General features: G+C 41.5%; 1 protein-coding gene across 1 annotated transcript in view; it reads right to left on the reverse strand.

Moving 5' to 3' along the window:
- Positions 1–4,148: 4,148 nt before the first annotated feature.
- Positions 4,149–21,374, reverse strand: part of ANKEF1 (ankyrin repeat and EF-hand domain containing 1) — a 31,266-nt gene continuing 14,040 nt past the window's right edge. The window contains exons 5-10 of the mRNA XM_067564676.1: positions 21,101–21,224; positions 19,356–20,175; positions 12,468–12,694; positions 11,261–11,451; positions 6,307–6,441; positions 4,149–4,417 (exon numbers count right to left, since the gene is read on the reverse strand). Coding sequence (XP_067420777.1) covers positions 4,265–4,417; positions 6,307–6,441; positions 11,261–11,451; positions 12,468–12,694; positions 19,356–20,175; positions 21,101–21,224 — 1,650 coding nt within the window. The 3' untranslated portion in view covers positions 4,149–4,264. The remainder of the gene's footprint in view (positions 4,418–6,306; positions 6,442–11,260; positions 11,452–12,467; positions 12,695–19,355; positions 20,176–21,100; positions 21,225–21,374) is intronic.

Raw genomic sequence — 21,374 nt, forward strand, 5'->3', positions numbered from 1 at the left:
TTCATAACTCTGAGGTTCTACTGTACTACCAAATCAACCATGAACCATAACTGCTGAATAAAAGCCACCCAAGTGCTGATCAGGGGGCAGTTTAAAGGCAAGCCTATCTCTTTTCTGTCATATGATGCAAGTCATTTGCATAATTACATACAAGACTTTGATTTGTATACACACTTGCAGACTGATTTCTGCTCAGTTATACTGCAGGTTTGCACGACTATGTTTTCCATGCTCCTTCGGAGATATTTTCATCATCTGCACACTGGCACTCCTGCAGAAAATCACAGCTCACATCCCAGGCTCCCCTCGCAGGGTTGCCAATGACTTTTGCAGTTGAAAGCCCTTGAGGAGTCATGATGCTGCACTCTGCATTAACTGTAAATGATTTTATTTAATAAATACTTTATTGATTTGCTAATAAACATACAAGTAACACAGGTTTTTCATACATCCTTGGGCTTTCCTAACAAAGAGCTTGAGCTTCTCAAACGTATAACAGATATCAACACCCAGTGGGTACGTTTGAGACAGAACATTCCCATGTATTTCATACAGTGTTTCATATTTACATATACCCAAGCCATGTCAGACACATTAAAAGGCAACATGACACTCTGGTCTCAACCCTGCAAAGTTCTCCTCACATGAGTAATCTCTATTCACATGAGGAGATGCACTGGAGTCATGTGAAATTCTTACTTGCATAAATAATGTTTTGCTGAATGAAGCTCTAAATAACCAACTACTCCCTTTTCTCTGCCCACCTGAGAATATGTAATCTTGGCAAATGAGTAGCCTTCAAGGATAGTTCCAAATAAAACATCATTTAATATTTATACTGCAGTAGCTCTCAAAGGCTCCATTCAGGGATTAGGGCCCCAGCGTATTAGTCACACTACAAACATAGTAAAACACAATCCCTGCCCTGAAGAGTTTCCAATCTAAAACTCCAATCCTGTAAACATTTATGTATGTGCTAAACTTTACTCACATGAGTAATTCCATTAACACCCAATGGAAATGGAGTCCATTCCACATGACTCAGTACAATGAGGTCTGTTAGTTTGTGAGGTTAATTACACACCTGAGGTGTGCTTTGAGGTGTGAGGTAAAATACTGAATGACTTCAAGTTTGAGTGTAATAATCCCAAGAAATGCAGCACTTGGAGTGACTTACTGCAGCTGTTGTATCAAATGAAATGTATGTCTCCGTATAAAAAAAGAAATGTTGGCTGCTGTGCAGACTGTTGATTTGCTGAAAGTCACTGGTACAGATGGAACAAAAAAACGCAACGGAGAAATTGTACCACCAGAGGACTTGACTCTGCATGCTCACACAGTACCCATTACTCATGTGAGCAAGGATTTGTAGGGTCAGGTCCAAAATTAACCAAAATAGGTCTTTAAAAACTAGTGTTGCCTCTGACTTGCCCTTTAATATTGAAAATTATATTTATATAGGTAATAATGTTTTGGCGGCATTTATAATTAAGGATTTTTTCCTTTCAACATTTACTTTTGAGGGTGCTTTTTATCCTATCCTTGCCTTAGAACACTATGGGCCAAATGGTGCCATGAATACACTGGCACTTGTTGAGAGGCGGGGCAGAGCCTCCAGGACAATCGTCCCCTGAGCAGCCTGATATGCAGAGGGATGCCCCCAGCAAGCAGAGCACAAACTGCTCCTCATGCACCCAGCATGTTGTATAGAGCTGGGCTTCCCCTCCTTTTCAGCCCCCTTTCCTTCCCACTTCTGGGCAATGTGTAAGGAGGAGGTGGGGCCCTACACGTTCCCTTGCCCCCTTTTTGCCAGTGTGCTCAGAGGGCTCGGTTAGAGGTGCACAGAGGCACAAAACTGTGCACAGGGTGTACAAAGGAGAGGAGAGGCTTCTTGCCTGCTGCTTCCTCACACTTCACCTTTTCAAAAGCCAGTCACCATCAAGCCTCACACTGCACAATCCAAAGTGATGGGAGAAATAGCATTGTGCACTGGTTAGGTTAAACTCTTCTACTGCATTCCAACAAAATTCTACTCCCTTCCAATGGGGCTACTCGTGTGAATAAGCCAAGGACACTGCCATTAGTTAATCATAGCAGTAATTACCTAAGGGTAGGCTATTCATTACAGAATTAATGAGCGGCTGACACTATGATTGAGAAAACTCTCCCAGCAAATTCCCATGATACGTCCATGACCTGAACATTGTTATTTACCTTATGAAATAAATGACTTATGAATCAACTTCTCTCTCTCTCGCTAGCCATGCAGTCTACTTTATTCTGGTGCGTATGATTTATCACACCAATCCTGCTGCTTTTCCTGTGTGTATAGATATGGCTTTATTCTTGATCAGATGTTCCTGCATCCTCCTCCTCCTTTGCATTGTCCTCTCTAAATAGCTTTAATACAATTAGTTTATTATTTTGAACTATCTAGGTACAAACAGAAGTTTCACACTGATGGTCAAATATGCCATGCTCAGGTTAAGAATCCCCAGATAACTGATGTCAACCCAGGGCATCCTATTTCCCTTGAAAGGCCTCCATTATTCTTAAATATACAAACTACAATAACATTAACATTGGGGCATTTTCATCAGGGCTAAGATGTCAAGTCTATTCTAAATAATTACATGTGAAATAAGGTAATTTTAAATTGCACATAGTATTGCACTTGGTGTGTTCATCTTCAAAAGAAATGAAGCACAAGGGCTAGGTCCTCTGCTGATGTAAAGTCAATGGAACTATTTGTAGTTCATTTGTACTAGATGGGAACCTGACCCCAAAATTTTCAAATGAACATAGCTCATTAAAAATTATTTTCATAACAAATGACATGTAAGTCCTTCGCTTCAAGTTTCTGTCTCCATACTAGTGATCAGTACATCTATCATTCCTATCACATTCAGCTAGTAAGTGGGTTAGGCGCTGAAAAATAAGGGTTTGGATCCCTTATATATTAAAAAGTAATGTTTAAAGTAACTATGGCTGTTCTCATAATCCATATAAATGTCTACATCTTTTTTAATCCTATTAAGTTATTGTCCTCAGATATATGGTAGCCAAGAATTCTGCCAGTCACTTATGAACTATGGAAAAACTATGTACTATTTAAATTACACATATCACCACATTGGCTGTGTTCATCTTCAAACAAACAAGATGTCTTATGCTACTCAAAAAGAGAATGTTTTCAACCAGCTTTCCTGGTGCTAAAACAAGGCCCATCAATCTATAATTCCCAAGATTCCCAATTTCAAAAGTAGGGACAATATTCATTGGCCTTCATTCCTTGGGTATAGGACACCCATTGACTTCAGTAGGCCTTTAATCAAATCCCAAGACAGCAAAAGTACACTCCCAGTACTGGTGATTTATTTTTGAGAGAACATAAGAATGGCTACATTGGGTCAGACCAATGGTCCGTCTAGTCCAGTATCCTGTCTCTGTCAGTGGCTACTGACAGATGCCTCAGAGGGAATGAACAGAAAAGGGCAATTCCAAGGGATCCATCCCCCCCAATATCCAGTCCCAGCTTCTAACAAGTTTAGGCCACAGTTTGTTGAAAATACATCAGGATCCTGAGCCATAATTGTGCACTGGCTCAGAACTGGAGTAATGCCAGGCTGAGTGAATCCCTGCATTTGTTCGTTCTGCAAATGTGTGTGATAGGTGATGAAAATATCAGTTCCACAATTAACACAAGAACTACTCATTATTAGTCTATTTTCAAATTTTAACTAAAAAGAATGGCGCCATCTACCTCTGTGGAAGATAATTATTTCCTCCTGACTGTCTCGTAGCAGCGGCTCAGGACATCTCAATAGAGAATTTATCCTGTTTGCAATTTACGCTGTTCTTTTTTTTAAATATCCTAATAAGAGAAAGATAAATAAAAACCTACTTGCTCTTAGATGAATCTTACCCTGTGTCTAACAATATGGCTGCATAAAGCTGTAGCTAACGTTGTCTATGTTTATAAATGAAAAAAGATGCATCGTTTTATGGAGCTAGAGTCTGAATACACTGGTAAAGCAGGACCTGATCCTTTAAGGACGCTAGAATCTTGGCATTGCTCAGCCTCTTATAAGATTAAGCCCTTAACTGCAGAGAAACTACACAGCTGTACAAAGAAAAAAGTTTTGCTACAATTTTATCATAATTGAGGGGCATTAAATAAGGGCAACATGATTCTGTCCTCACAAAGGAGCATCTTCTTTTAAGGCCTGTCTGAACTTTGATGCAAAGAAAGGCATGAATTAATTTAAGAAGCTGCTTCTAATGCACTGGCTTTTTCCATGAAATTCTTCTTAAATGGCATCATGAAGTCTTCAAAGTCCACCTCATAAGTAAAGCGCTCACGACGCAATTCCCGCTTTCTTATTAGATTGGCTGTTGTAGCTTCTGGGCTCCATGTCTGGAAAACAAAGTAAATACAATTGTTATAGTTAAGCGTTAGTATATTCTAATTAATTAATAATACTTATGAAATTGTCTCAAAATTTTTGATACCGTGTTTTTTTTAAATTAAAATCAATATCAGACAATCAAACTATTGGTTATTTAGTTGAATATTCGCTTCATCAACTGGGAGACCTGGGATTTCAATCCTGAAATTCACCATGATATTACATTAATTCCACCCAATCAAGGGTAGAATATTTAAAAGCACCTAAAGGAGTCTGATGACTAACTTTCATTGACTTCCAATGGGAATTGGAAACCTAATTCATTTATATGCTCTGGAAAATCCTACCCTTTGTCCATTAGACACTTTTAAAAATCCCACCCTAAAAATAGTCTGTATAATTACAAAACCTCTTCCTGATTCAGTAAATATTAGTGGGCATGGACGGGCACATCCAGCATTACTTCCTGCTCCCACACAGAAAATTCCTCAATGTAACTTGCAAACATCTTTAATAGCTGCAGGGAAGCATATGCCAGAGGCTCTTTCCCACTGTCATGTGACAATGAACATCTGCATATAGAAAAAAATGGGTGTCCGGCACTTTTGCTGAATAGTCAGCAATGGCATCAAGATCTGCAGCTTTATGTGACAGAGGAGGTGACAGACCCTTAGTGCATATAGAGCATTGTAAGTGAGGACAATTGTTTACAACTATGCTGTGAAAAAGGATTGAGGCCTGACTGTCCTGTCAGTTGTGCATGTGCAACTCACAGATTTCTCTTGCAACTATTGGGTTAAATGTGGTCCTAGTAGGTATATAACGTGTTAATTGTTACAGTAATACAGTAATACAGTAATAATACCATTCTGGATCTGAACAGTGATCCATCTAGTCCAGTATCCTGTCACCAACAGCGGCCAACACCAGCTACTTCAGAGGAAGGTGCAGTCGTGGGATAACTTACCCGAAGGGAAATCAGCTTATGCCTGAAGCATGAGGGTTTACAGCCTTTAAAGGTGTTCTTTATTTTTAAGATACATTTAATATAGTTACTATTGTAACTGTGGATCCATATAAATGTCTAATCCCTTTTTGAATCCTGTTAAGATCTTGGCCTCAGTGATACCGTGTGGCAATGAGTTCCAAAGGCTAATTGTAATGTCTTTAATTTCAATAGTCCATATCTTGAAGAAGAGGAGAATGTCTCAGCAGTTAAAAAAAATCAGTTATCTTCAGCAAAGTCTTTTCCTCAAAGATTATTGCTTATAACGGGAAAGTCAAATACATTAATAACATAACTGGCAAGTAAGTAGAAAGACTCACTAGCATGGATTTAAGATAGTCAAATGACAGCCTTGCTTTTCTAAAGGTACTCTCCTCTCTGTCTCCAAAGCTGTCATCATTATAGCCCTTCCACTTAATATCCGTACAAGAGGCGAGGAAAGCTGATCTGGAGTTAACCCCTTGTTCACTAGGATCATCCTTACACCCTGATACAACTTCATTGCTAACATTATAAAGATATCTTTTTCAGAGAGAAACCACCTGAATTTTTACTCAGTTGTTGCTCTTCGATCAACTGATTTGTAAATAAAATGCTGAAGATATTAATTTCTAGAGTCAGAACAAAATGGTTTCTCTAAAGTGGAACAAACAAAGTGACACTAGCTATAAAAAACATGTTTCCAAATCATGCAAACAAAACTTGTATGTTTTTGATATTTCTGAATATGTTGGGCCAGATTCTCTGCTGGGTTAATGGGTTCAGCCCCACTGAACTGACTTTGACTTCAATCAAACTGTTCACATTTACACCAGCAGAGAATACAGTCCATTGTCATATTCTTTTCAGTGTCCAAATGCAGCAGTATTGAGGCTCTGCTAATATACTTACTTTTCTGGGTATGAATGTGATATCAACTTTCTTAGTAGCTCCACTGGTTATCAGAGAATTCAGATGAATAACATTGTCCTTAAGAGATTCTTTCTTTTCTTCAAAAATAGATTTTTCTGCGATTGGTGGAGGTGGCTGCGAAAGTTTAAGCACAAGACAAATATGTCACCATTTCAAACACTGTACATATCCTGCAACAACTAGTATTTCTTTTAGCAGCCAACCAGATAGATATGTGTGTGTATCCATCCTAGAAAGCTTTTTTATTATTGAACCATTTAAAAAAAAAAGTGTACCTATTTATTGGAAATAAAAACGAAAGAAACATTTTAAGAATCAGGCGAGTATATGTAGTTTTTGGAAATTTATAGATGAAACATTAACATTTGCAAAGGAATTGGTTGAAAAGTTTAGAAAACTTGATGCTTTTTCCACGTACCCGCAAACATTAATTAGCAAACCTGTAAAGAAAAAGCCTGTAGGGCATCTGCACTAACGGGGTGACCAGATGGTTTGGCTTCTAGTTTCAGTCACAATTCTTTCTATGTTGTCAAGGACAGGATTACTGTAAGGCCATAGCTCTCAAACTTTGTCATAGTGAGCCTCCCTGAGCTATGAAAAAAATGTTTACATCTCCCTATAGTTTACTAAAACAACACAACAAACTGAAAATCCTGTAGGTTGCAAAATATGAATAAAAAAAAGTTGAAGGGATTTGATCAGTATAGATCAGTATGAATTTCAGAAGTATTAAATTTAAGTTAAAAAACCGTACAAATGGAAGCAACTAAAATAAAACTTCACAAACATTTTAGGAAACATGACATCAAACAATGATATATTAATTCAGTATCATACCCATCAGTCCTATCTTATCAGCGGGAGGGGTGTGTTTGTTTCCTCGCTGTACAAAGTAGTGGAATTCGGGGTTGCAGTGTAGAAAGGAAGAGATGTAAATCATCATCAACAGAGAGCTGTGAGCGATACTTTTGTTTTGATTGTAGTTAATGGTGAGAAGCCTGACTCACAGAGATAGGTAGATGAAAAAGGAATGAGGACTTTAAGAGCTGGTGTGCTAACTCACGAACTCAGGTCCTACTGACAACCAAAAATCTGCGACTGGCATTTGTGAAAATTTGTGCTGCAGTTCCTCGTTGCTCGTCAGGTCGATAAGGCCTTCCTCTTCTTTTGAGGACACCATGACTGTGGGGTTTGGCTTAGATCTGAATGGGTTCCTGATCCATTGATTACATTTGTCTTTGCTCACTTCAGGAAAGTATTCACAAAACTGCTCTTTCAGACTCCCTAAGAGCTGAACAATTACATCCTGGATACAGTCAACTGACAAATCACCGCACTGTTGCACAACGTCCTCCAGTGAAGACCACAGTTCAAGTTTGTTAATGAATGCTGCTATCTGATAATTTGCAATTAAAACATTTGCATGTCGTCCTGAAGTGACACATTCAGAGAATTCAGTCGCTCAAATATGTCAGCCAGATATGACAACAAGTGTATTCAACGAGTGTCATTGAAATGCTGTACAAGTGGAGAGTCGTTATTGACAAGAAAAATACAGACTTCCTCACATTGTTCACATAGTCATCAGCACCTTGCCCAAGAGACAGCCAACAAACTTCTTCATGTAACAACTGTTTGAACATTTCCCCCATCTCTTTGCATAAAATGGCCAAAACTCTTGAATTAATTGGGCACGATTTGATAAAGTTTACAATTTTTACTGCAACTGAAAAAACATTGCTGAGCTCCTCTGCCATCTTCTTAGCAGCCAATGCCTGTCTGTGGATCATACAATGATTCCAGGTTGCTGTGGGGGCCACTTCTTGTACCCTTGTCATGAGCCCACTATGCCATCCTGTCATAGACCATGTTCCATTGCTGCATATTCCAAAACAACGTCCCCAATCAAGGCCCGTGTCTTGGACAAAATTATTTACTTATTTAAAAAGCTCTTCACCAGTTGCTTGTGTTGGAAATGGATGGCAAAACAGAAATTCCTCTTTTAGTTCTGTTGCTGAAGCAAAACATAAATACACACCAGTAGCTGTGCAGCATTTGATATATCGGTAGACTCATCTATCTGATGAACACTTTCTAGGAGCTGCTTTTTCACATCAGTGGCTATCTCTGCAATAGGGCATGGAACTGTGTCATTAGAAAGTGGTATCACGTCTAGCGGTGACGCTGCTTTCTCTCCTACCATCACCGTGCACATATCCTTTGCAGCTGGAAGTAGTAATTTCTCACCTATGTTGTGTGGCTTACCAGCTTTGGCAATGAGCAAAGCCACATGGTAAGAAGCCTCAGTAGCCTTCATGTTAACAGTGCTGTACACATCAACAACTTTTTTTTCCTCCTGTTAACTCGTTGAGCTTCCTCTGAAAAAACTCTACTGGTTTAGATTCTAAGGTAGGGTGTCTTGTTTCAAGATGGCGGCGTAGCTTGCAGGGCCACACACTGTCGTTTAGTACTTTGCCACATGTAACGTATTGAGGCTTCAGTGCATCGCCGGACCCGCTCCATGTAAAGTCCAGGTTGAAATAAGCTTCATCATATTTTCGGCTTCTGTTTTGCTGGAACTTCCGCTGCTGCCCTCACTTCGGCTTGTGTTGTACACTTTTCTCCCTTTGTACCAAACCGATCGATTTCTCATGTACGCTGTTTCTCACTTTAATAGCGCTGCAGATAACATTTTTAAATGTGTGTGTGTTTTCCTCCCAAGTAATGTACGCCTGACGTGTCACGTTGCTAAGAGAGCCCTGCATGGGACTAGTGTAAAGCTCTGTTGCACCTTGTGGCTGGGGTTCCCGGTGTCAGCCCAAGGCGGCTGGGGCTCGGGCTGTCCTCTATATCCCCTCCCCCTGCCTTCCGCGTGGGCATGACCCTTCTGCACAAGACCCTGCTGCCCAGGGCTGACTCCCCGGGTGCATAAAAAAAATAAAATAAAGGCACACAGCTTGTGCCTCTCTTGACACATTCCCACACCTCCCAAGGGAGGCGCACCTCGTCATTTGAGAACTGCCACTGTAAGGAGAGCACTTTTAGTCCCAGAGGCAATAACTGCATTGCATCTCTACACAGCATCCCCAGGGGCTGATTAAGAAGGAGCACTGATAAGTTCAGAAGAAAGTCACAACTGAAAATGCCATAACTATAGTGAAGTTGCTATGGCTGATGTTAGAATGTGAATTAGTGGGAAATGATCAGGTACTCCAGGCTCTGGCTGGGATGCAGAGAACACACAAGGGAAAAGAACACTCAGAACACACACAGGGTCTGATAAATTTGACTCAAATAGCTCAACATCTGATGAGGCAGAATATGTGATAACTGCAGACCCACTACTGGGAAAAAAATGTCAAGGGGACTTTATTCAAAGCCCACGTAACTCAATGGGAGTCTTCCTGTAGACTGCAGGGGCTTTGGATCAGGCCCCATATACCTGATGTAATGAGCTTTCCTTTTAACAAATCACGGTCATCTGCTGCTCACTCTCTACAGTGCTATGATGTGATGACAGTAAAGATCATATGAGGGAAAAAGACATTTCTCTACCTTGTATTTGGATACCACAGGTCACACAATTCCCGGAATATCACACACCAAACAGGATAATAGGTGAGCCTGCACTAAGATAATTATCCAGTCCACAGGTTTAATTGATGAATGAGTACTATACTAGTTTGAAGCAGCCAGTGAGTGTCATTTAGAAACCACGAGTTGCAAAGTACTGACTTTAAACAAAGTAAATGCCCTTGGTTAGGGTCAAGTGCTACAATAATACATTTAGATGCCCATGACTAGGATAGCGATTATATTCCTTGCACACTTTCAGTGGCCAAATCTGTTGACACAGTCAAGGCCACACAAGCACTAGAGGGTTCTGGAACTGACTGCATGGCTTAGCAGATATGAAGGGTAAAGTTGTGAGTAAAGTTCTAGCTCTGATGATCTGGGTTCTGTTACCGGCTCTGCAAGAGACTTCCTGTCTGACCTTTGGAAATACACCTAATATACTTAGATTGAAAGCTCTTTGGGATGGGGATTGTCTTTTTGTTCAGTGTCTGTACAACACTTAGAATAATGGGGTTCTGATCCAGGACTGGACCTTGCTACAGTAATGCAAATAATAATAAACACTGTGTCCGAGTTCTTCTCTCTGCAACGCACTCCACTCCAATGGTCCATGCTGTTGGGCTCCTGCTACCCTCAGAGTTCTTTACCCTGGCCCTGAAGCAAACTGTACCTATTCCTGTTCTCAGGGCCCTCATTAGGGGGGCACAGGGCCCAGCACAAACCACACTGTGTGGACCCCCCGCCCGGCTCCTGCCCGGTCCCAACACAAAGCCAGGACCCTGAGGGCAGCCGCCCACCTCCTGGCCGGTCCCGACTTCATCTGCCCGCCTCCCGCCTGGTCCCGGTGCGCAGCTGGGAGACGGCCTGCAGCCACCCGCCTTCCTTCCGGTCTGGCGCGTGGCCCCCCAAAGCATGGGGCCCAGAGCAGTTGCCCCGATTCACCCTACCCTAGGGACGGCTCTGCCTTTTCTAGTTTGGTGGTCATACAGAAGGCTTCCCACAGCTGCTGCTGGGCCAGAGGCATTGCACTAAAGGACTGAAGCCAAAGGCTGACAATTGTGCTCTTATTTTATAATGTTCTCCAGGTCTGTGAGGTCCAGATTGCCCCTCTATCCCTACTTCTCCAGCATACACTCCTCTCAGGGTAACATCACAGGACAGCCCAGGAGCATGCAGACTTTGTGAAGAGGTAAATCCCTCCCCATCCCAGCCTGCACCGCCACCAGTTTTCGATTTGCACTTTGGAAAGTCTAATCTGTAATGTCCTTATCTCATGCTGAATCTTCTGGATTAGTAGATAAGGATTTTGCAAACTTAAAAAAAAATGGGTCACATTGGCAAAAAGTGACCCTCATACCTCCTCTTTTGCAGCTTCAGCCTCTCCACGCTTGGACTTAGCAGCTGATTTAGGTTTGCCCGCTTTCTTCCCTTTCTTCCCTTTATCCGCTTTATTTTCCGGTGGTTTTGGCAAACGGTCCAGTTTTTCTTGAAGCAGGTCAATTAATCTAAAGTCAGCATATGCCTTTGCAATGTCCAAAGTATTTTGTCCTTTTTAAAAACAAAAACAAAAACCAAACAGAAGTTGATGATAAGAATCAGTGTCAGGAGCTGTATCAGCCATGAAAATAAATGGTGGCACTGATAAGTACAATTGCATAATGACATTGCAGTTGAACTATCCTGCTAACCATTAAACACATGAGTCATGCTCACTCACGCTAGCAGCCTTGCTGACATCAATGGGAATACTTGCAGGAATAGGCACTATTTATGTGACTAAGGGTATGTCTACACTGCCGGGGCTGCGCCGGACTGCACAGTTCGACGCAGCGGGATCAATTGAGCAGGCAGTGGAGACCCGCACCTTCGATCCTGGATGTGCTCTCCGGTCGGCGCACTAAATCCACCGCCTCTCCCCCCTGAAAAGAGTACGGCTGTATCAACGGGAGGGTGTTTCCTGTCAACACAGCGCAGTGGAGACGCGGTGGTAAGGGAACGTTAGTAAGTACATACAGTACATAGCTTGCGTCTCTCCTGTCAACGGCCGTCGTCAGGGTAGACCAGGTCTAAGGGTTTTCAGGATCATCCCACATCCCAGGTCTAACTACCAGACTATAAGGTGTTCTGGGATGTGGGGAGGGGCGGTCTCTCTGATTTTTCAAAAACACAAACCCATGCTCCGAGTGTCCCTAACCCTCAACTGCCAGAAGCAGCCCACACTGGCCCTTATTGGAGACAGGATACTGGGCTTGATGGATAATTGGTCTGACCCAGCCTGGCTGTTCTTACATTCTTAAAATGTGGGTTCCACATAGTAAAGACTAAAACCCCAAACACTGGAAAAGAGGAAAACACCCACTAAACTTACTCAGACAACTGTAACTCTATCCCCAGAGCACCAGAAATGTAGTACAGCAGGATCCTCAAAGAACATACCACTTCATCTTATTGCTTTTAACTTAGGGTCCACTGTCTCCAAGAGGCTTGTGCGTAACTGACAAAAACCCCAAGCCCTTTATTGCCTTTTTAATCAAAAGTGACCACAAAATAATGCGGATATTTACCTTTTCTGTTTTCCATCTGGACTTTCGCACCAGCATCGATTAAATACTGCACCGAATCCAGCCTGCAACTCTCAATAGCTCGCATCAGTGGGGTGGAACTGTTGATTGTAACTGCATCTATCACTGCTCCAGACTTAACTAGCAGTTCAGCAATGTCCTGTTGACCTGCGTGGCAGGCATGGTGCAGAGGAGTCCACTTGAAATTGTCAGTTGCATTTACATCAGCCCTGTTAATGAATTAAACATAAGAACAGCCATAGTGGGTCAGACCAACGGTCCATTTAGCCCAGTATTCTGTCTTCTGACAGTGGCCGGCGCCAGATACTTCTGAGGGAATGAACAGAACAGGACAATTATTGAGTAATCCAGCCTCTGTTGTCTAATCCCAGCTTCAGAGGTGAAATGGTTTAGGGACATCCAGAGCATGGGGTTGCATCCATGACCCTCTTGGCTAATAGCCATTAGCCATGATCTTCTCTACTAGAGAGGTCCTACGTATATATAAAGATGAATACAGCTGCTGTAGCTAGATTAATTGCTTCACAATTCCAGGTACAGTAAATATTAAATGCATGACATTATTTCTTAAATGTAATAAGCCTTTTCATGGGCTTTCATCTCACTGCCATACAGCTTTGAAATATTTTAAAAGAGCTGATAAGGCTTATTATGGAACCAAACTAATTTTAGGAGTATGTGTGGCTGGTGACCACTTAACTAACTGTTCCCATCTTGGTACAACTGCCTGATGCCTACTCACACTACTGGGAGAATGTTTCCATAAGGAGGGGAACAACAGGGTTGTAAATGGTTCATGTCACTAATCAAACATGTCATTTTTACAATGTTGCTACTACCGTGCTTTGCTTCCCATTCGGACCACCTGGTGTGATCTTATAACCCTTATGGCTATGTTTTATCTTCCTTAACAAAAGATCAGCATTCTTAGATTCTTTTTATCAGACCAATTCAGGTTGACTGTCACTTAAAATCTGCTCTGAGTAAGAGGCTGCATGGTGCTAGGTTGCTGCAGAAGCAATGATCCAGGGGACAAGAATCTGCCATTGAGCTAAACTAAGAGGAGTTTACTTTTCCCATCTGAGATGACTCAGCTGTGTTGGCTCATTGGGAGAAGTGGAGCCAAAGCCTCTTCCTGTTCTTGCCTGCCCTCCTGTGCAGGAGGGAATGTAGTAGCCCTGCAACCGCTGCTCTCTCCATAGCATTCAGGAGGGTAAGCAGGCACCTATACACTTCTGTACGGGCCTACAGGGCAAGCAGTGATCTTGTCCTGGATGGAAAAGGAAAAGGAGATGAGATCTGAGGATGTGTCTGCCCTTGGAGCTCGGGATGGGATTCCCAGCTTGAGGAGACATACGTGTGCTGGCGCTGATCAAGCTAGTATGCTAAAAACAGAATGTAGGTGCGGCAGCGTGACTGGCAAGAGGGGCTGGCCACCCCAAATAGAAACCCAGTTGAGACCCTAGGTATGCTCCCATTACTTGTGTTGCCGTGGCTACGCTCTATTGTTAAGCATGCTAGCTTGACGAGAGCTAGCACGTTTCTGCAAGCTGGAAATCACACCCTGAGCTCCAAGTGCAGCTATACCCGGAGAGGTAGAACAGGAGTTTGAGGTGTGGGTAGAAGAAGTAAGAAGAGTGTGAGGGGAGGAGGGAGTGACTATGGGTTAAACAGATCTGACTTCCACTGAAGCCCACGGTTGAATTTCCATTCAATTCCAAAAGGAGCTGGAAGAGGGTCTAAAACGGAGGAGGTCTAAGGGTGTGTCTTCATAGCACAGTGAGCTCAAGTGAAAACTCAAGTGTTACTCTTTGCTCAACTCCCATCCATGCATAAAAATCTCTTGTTAAATGGTGCTTTAAACTCTAGTCCATCGGGGGGGTTTAAACTCAAGTGATGCTGGAGCTAGTAATAGTGGGGGATGCAGCAGCGAAAATCACAATAACTCATCACCAGATAATCCAATCGCTCCGTGTAACTCCAAGGTTGTTTTGCAGTGTGTGGTTGCTCTCACTAGGGCTTGGTTAGCTTGAGTTCAATAATTTGAGCGTACTGGTTTGAGTTAATTGCTGCAGCACAGACAAGCCCTAAGGGACAGGCCACAAAAGATGTGCGGAAGAACCCTTTCAGCAGCTAGCTCTAGAGTCTGATCACATCATTTATTTCAGGTCCCTTCCCAGTGTCAGGTTTTCACCTGTGGTACATTCATCTTCAGAATGCAATGGAACTCCGCAGCCCAAAGAATTACAGCCTATGGATTACAGTCAAATAGCACCCACAGCGAACGGAGACATGAAAGAGAAGTTCATCCAACTATCATGATCATTTCTTTAGCTTTTTCTCAACCGTTTTTTTAAAGTCAGTGCACCCCATTTATTTTGAAATAGTTATATCTTAAAGGGGATGTGGCCAAGTTAATAACCCAGATTTCACAGTACTTTAACAGATTCATATTGTAGGAATCGAATAATACTCATAGTTGCTTTTAATAATGAGCACACACTCTCTCTCTCTATGATTATAGATTGCCAGACCTCTGGCATAAATCAGCATAGCTCCACTGAAGCTAGAATATCTATACTGATTTATATCAGCTGATGATCCAACTGTATAGCTTTAAGTTAGAAAATTACAGTATTTTAGAGTGCTTCTTAATTATTCAGAGCTAGAAAGAGTGATATTAAAAATGTCATATTGGTGTAATCAGGGAGCATTTTCAGGATTGATTATCTAGTTTATCCTACACAGCAGTACAGCAATGATGGAATGACAGAAGTGAAATGCGCAACTTGAAAGAAAACATACGAGTTAGGTTAGCTGAAAGCATATAAATGTTTTATATTATTACAGAACAGAAATAATCGGTGTTGCAGCAATATTGTTGACATAGCTGCTTCATAAAATGTGAACTGAACAGCGACCCTCATGATGCCTCTACACTTTCTAAAGCTTACATTCGGACTTCTCCCTGCTTTTTCCATATTCCTTTTTGGTTGATTTAATTTTTTTAATATTTCCCCGTTAATATTTTTTGCATTTGATCTTGATTTTATTCACTGTTAATTTTTTTAACCTTTTGGAAACAAAAATGCATATGCAAAGAATGGTATTAACAAAAATACAGTGGTCTGAATAGCATTTTCCAGTCCAAGGCAATTAGATCAAGGAATGCAAACACCTGTGTGCAAGCAGGACGCTGCTGAAATTAATGAGGCCCTGCATACATGCAGGGTTTCATCTGTGCAGGACTGGGGCCTACTTGATTGTGATATGCCTCGGTCAAGTGGAGCTCAGGACAGGAGGGGATCCAAGAGACACTTCTCCTGGTAACCAGAAATTGAGGGAACCTCTGAGAAGGGAGACCCAAAAGCAAAGTCTGGGGAGCAAGAGTCACCAATGTTATTTCACAGTTAGCAAAGGGGAGAAACATGCTCTCTCCTGTTTTCAAACAAGCCACCAGCTCCTCCCACAATCCTCCCCAAGTCTGCTGCCTCTCAAAAGCCCTACTGCATGGGTTTACAAGGGGTAAAAGACCTTTGAGGGGTTCTTCCCTCACACACACCCCAGCTACATCAGCTTCATTGTATCTGGGACTGTCTCACAGAGGTATAATGCAGAAATTGCTAAACTGGAGCGACTATTAGTCCAGGAGCCAATACCAGATGCTTCCCAGGAAGATGCAAGAAACCCAGAAGTTATGGAATAAGATGTTTAAGGGTAAGATTCTTCCTAAGCCGCTCTGGCCAGAAGTTGACTTATGCCCTGAAATACAAGGTTTACATTCCATCCAAACGTCTTTTAAATTCTTTACTAATGCAATCCTGGATGTTCTTGTAATCTTGCTCTCAGTGACATATTGGCAATGAGTTCCACAGGCTAATTGAGTATTGTTTGTTTACCAGTTTTAAATGTGCTGGCTTTCAGTGTCAGTGGATGTCTCTTGTTCTTTTGTGAGAAAGAGTGAAAGGAAATGCTCAATTGCCTCCATGCCATTCATTATTTTATTCATCTATCATTTCCTAGTCATCTCCTTTCTGGAATAAATGATCCACAATCCTTCCAGTCTCTCGTCACATGGAATATTTTCCATGCCTGCAATTATTCTCTCCATCTGTTCCCTAGGCCCCCACTGCTTCAATTTTATCCCTTTGGGGACAAGCTGATCAGATCTGAACAGAGTATTCCAGGGGACGGCATAACATTGATTTGCACAGGACTTACACATTAATATTTTCTCTTGCTGTATTTTTTTTAAACAAACAGATTTATAATACTGCTCCAGCAAAACAGTGCAAATAAACCAAAGCACACACTGCCGATTTATGGTTAAACTGCACCATTTTCTATAACTTTAGCTGTACATACTTTGTATTCCACTTGATATGGTTTGTTGAAAGACCATATTGTAAAAAGAAGCCCAGTTAAATTCCCATAACAACATTTTCACCATGTACTGATATTCTATCTTGCTGAAAGGTGCAAAGCTAACATTTACTATGGCATTTTACCTCTGAATTTCCTGTTAAAATCCCAAAATTAACATTGCTTTACCATGTTACGAGGTTTGAATGTTAAACATAAGGGGCAAAATTTATCCCAGCTGTAATTCCACTGAAGTCAACTGAGGTTTGATAAAGTCAGTGGAGATTAATTGGTCCAATGAGCATAACCACTAGACCCCAAGAATGCACAGATTTGAATATGTATGTAACTTTACAAATGTCCCATTAATGTTAGTGGAACTGCCCAAATGCATAAAGTTACATGAGTTTAAGTGTCTGAAGGATTGGAGCCTATTGGTAACATAGGACTTGCTGGAGCCCTAGGCATAACTACCAGTATGAACCAAAGGCTGTGAATAGAGTAGGGCTGGCCTTGGCAGAATTGCAACACACCAGGTATTAGCTAGCACCAAGTAAGCACATTCCTGATGTGAGAGGATGGCACAGGAACACGCAGAGTTCTCAAGTATCTGCATGAACGCATTCCTAGGAAATGGTCTGGGGACAGACAGACCCTTCGTAAGATATTGAAGGAATGACAGGACGTTTTGTTCGAACTAGCAAGTGCAAGGTGTAGGATAATAACAGGAAGCATATGGAGTGTAATACATAACTTCTTTGTATCAATGTATAAAAGAAGAAGACATAGGAGGGGCATTTTTGTGCTGGTCTAGGGACAGGCTCCCAGTTTCCTAACTGAGCTGGTACCATTGTCGCAGGCATACATGTGTTAATGTAAGGGTAGCTTCTCTACGGCACTAGTACCGTGCTTTGTTGACAATAAACCTGGCCAAGCACCTTCACCAGCGAACCAAGCCCGTGGTCTTTCTTTATGAACACCATTGAGGTCTGCTAAATCAGCAAGCTGCAGTCTCTGCTTGTGCAGCTGATACTGGAGCTCCAGAAACAGCAGCATTTAGCAGCCTCAGCAACAATGCACAGCACTCACAACAAGACCTAAGATTGTAAGTAATCCCTCATCCTTGGCGAAGGGAATTAGTGCTGTGTCTTGCTCTATGTAGAGAGTAATGCTAATGTAAATGTCATTGTCTTTAAAATTAAAAAAAATAATTTTAAAAAGCCCATTACACTTGTGTTTAGCAATTTTTGCAATTAACATACTCCTCTTTTGTTCTCCTCTTTGAACAGACACCCTGTCATGCTCTTGTACAGCCCAACAGTTATTCAGATAAATGCTTAAGGGAACATCTTCCAAATTACTTTAATGAATCGTTCACTATTGTTCAAAATTAAAATCCTACCTTTTATTATTAAGATTTCCCAAGTGTGTCTGCTGACTACAATCTGCTACAGAACTTTTAAAGCAGTGAATATAAATGTAGCAGTATCTGACTAAAGCCTTCATCCTAATCTACTCAATACATAAAGGGTCAGCCTGCTGTGGCTGTAGAATAGAAGTGATGCTTTTATGCACCACTCTCATTCACACCTTTGCCTTTAAAGGCAGCGGGAATCAGAAGATCTACGATGTATTCCCAATTCTGCCACAAACGGCATGTGTGTCTTGGGCCAGTTACTTAGGACAACATTTTCAAAAAGGATCCACTCATTTTGAGTGCCTCCATTTTTGGAATGTCCAATTTGGGGCACGCTGGGGCTGATTTTCATAGGTGTTGAGCACCTGCAGCTCCCATTGAGTTCAATTAGATACGTATGTACTCGGCACTTCTAAAAGAGCAAAAGCTCAAACTCCGCGAATTATCAAATACTGAAAAGATTGGCTTTAGCGACGTTTGAAGATCACCTTGAAGTGTCTCTGTTTCCCCATCTTCAAACAAGGATCATTGCAACAACAATACCCTACCTCACACGGCATTATGAAGCTAAAATTCATCACTGCTTGTAATGCTCCAATTGTACGGTGATGACACTCCACAAATGCTTACAAATAAAGTTAAATATCTCCAAGTTTTCTTCTTTTGTATCTGAGGGCTTCTCTACACTGGCACTTATGCCACCAAAACTTTAGTCGCTCAGGGCTGTGAAAAAACCACACTGCACCCCTGAACGACATAAGCTGTGCCACCATAAGCTCTAGTATGGACAGCACGATGTCAGCAGGAGACGCTCTCCTCCAGCATAGTTACCGCCACTCATTTAGGTGGCTTTATTACGTTGACAGAAGAGCTCTCTCCCGCCGACATAATGTGGCCAGCAAAACTTATGTCATTCAGGGGTTGGTTTTTTTTCACACCTCTGAGCAACAAAAGTTTTGCCAGCATCAGTGCCAGTGTAGACAAACCCTTTTCACTATCACTTTTCACTACCTTTTATATATACTATGCAAAAACAACAAAAACAACCCTCCCCACCAAACAACGAGAAATCTTATAAAAAGCTAACTTGCCCCTTCTCTAGAAGATATTTCACAGCATCCATGTTCCCACTTCCACACGCAGCCATCAAAGGAGTTTTATAATATACATCTCTTATGTCTACTGGTACCCCCTCTTCAAATGCTTTTTTCAGTGACACAATGTCTCCTGCTTTAGTAAGATAGTTAATCTTGGTGTAAGTCTTCTCTGGCTCATCAATGTACCATGCAGAATCATCCTGCAAAGGATGTTCAGGTGGGTGATCCCGATGAAAGCGGTTACTATCGGTGACATTCTGATAGGTCTCGATCATATACATAGGGGGCCCGCCATCTTCTCGGCGTGGGCACAAGCTCTCTGGAATGACACAGATTGGCATGGGGTTGGAGAACTTGCCTTTCTTGACTTTTCCTTTCTTCCCTTTCTTCTTTTTAGGTCCAAAAGACGTAATGAGATAGGCTTTTTGCAAGTATTTGGAACCTTTAAAAAACTCTTCAATGTTAATTCCCCCAGCACGAGACTTATCATGTGCCTGGATGATGGTTTGTATTTGTTCAGCATCCACAAAACCACACTTCTCCAGAATAATTGATGCAAAGTCATCTTTGCTTATCATTCCATCACCTCTGTCCACCACCTCAAATGCCTCACGAAGGGCCGTTTGATGCTCTAAGGACCAATCGTGCAACCTCATTGCCCAGCGTGGATTGGCTTCTATCGCTCCAGGTTTGGAGATTTTAGCATGAAGTCGTTCAATTTTGCGCAGTTCCTTTGATGCTGCTTTAAAACCACCTTCTTTGGCGGTCATTCTTGGGGTCTTTGTTAGTAGGTTCTTCCATTTAGGATCACAGCCTATAAATACAAAAATTGTTTTACTGAAAATACAAGATGGAATATAAAGCTAGCTCAGTCTTAATACAGATCTGCAACAAACTGCTACAGATAATTAATAACATAGGTCTATAATTTTATATTGTCTGGGATCTAAACAGAACTATTAAACTGTATTTTTAACTATGGAGTGGGATAGTTATTAAACATAAATGCACAAAAACTACACTGAAAGTATTAAAGATTTTAGTTAAACCAATAAAAGAAGCCATGAAGATCAGAGCTAAGATTGAAATGTTATTTTAAACTCACCATCTTGTTCCCAAGAATTGCAGTTAGGCTATGTGGAGTGCCATTACTTAAAATGTTTGGACCTCATTAACAGAGCACAGGATTTTGCAGGTTCATATGGAAATAGTGAAATTGCAGGTGCAACACTGGATTTGATTTCAGTCAGAATGATGATCACTTCTCTGAGGCCTGATCCAATGCACGTGGAGATTAATGGGAGTCTTTCCGTTGACTTCAGTAGGCTTTGGATCAGGCCTTTAAGTGTTTAGTGATATGATGATTATTTTCCATTGAATGTAAAAGTTTCAAAAGCAGCTGTGGACACTCACTTCTGGGAGAATTAAATCCATCCTATGCTAATGGAATATTGTTCCCAACTGTGTATGCTTAAATACTTAGCCCACTGTAGTTTTAAATGACTCAAATCTATTGAGCTTCCACTGTCTCCCTTGAGAATTATTCTTCAGGCTTACAGCCATACTGATAGGAAAATTTTCCTGACAGTCTATATTTGTTCGTAGATTAAGTGCTCATTAAGAGCCACTTTGACAGTCCTGGAAAGTCAAATCCTCTATTCATATAGAAGTGAAATTCTGCATTTTGCACAGAAGACGAAGCTTTGTATGATATAGGTAAATACACATTTGTTGTTTACCTCTTTGCCCTATAAATTTGCAGCAATCCGCAAAACCCCCAGCAGCAGCATAATGAAGTGGCGTGTTCCCATTCATAGCAATGAGCCCAACATCTCCATTATAAGCCGAAATAATCCTTAGGATCTAGAAAAGCAAAGTCAATGCCATTAATAACCCTGTACTGAAGTTGTTGGGGTTTGTGGGTTTTTTAATTTTTTAATAATTGAAATACTGTTTAACCCATGTCCACATTGTGCAGCTCTCTGTCCCTCTCCTCTGATTAGTCCACATGTA

This window comes from Emydura macquarii, unplaced genomic scaffold, assembly GCF_026122565.2.
Source record: "Emydura macquarii macquarii isolate MOO-44397 ecotype Brisbane River unplaced genomic scaffold, CSIRO-AGI_Emac_v2 contig_2676, whole genome shotgun sequence".
In the NCBI taxonomy this organism is placed as follows: Eukaryota; Metazoa; Chordata; order Testudines; family Chelidae; genus Emydura; species Emydura macquarii.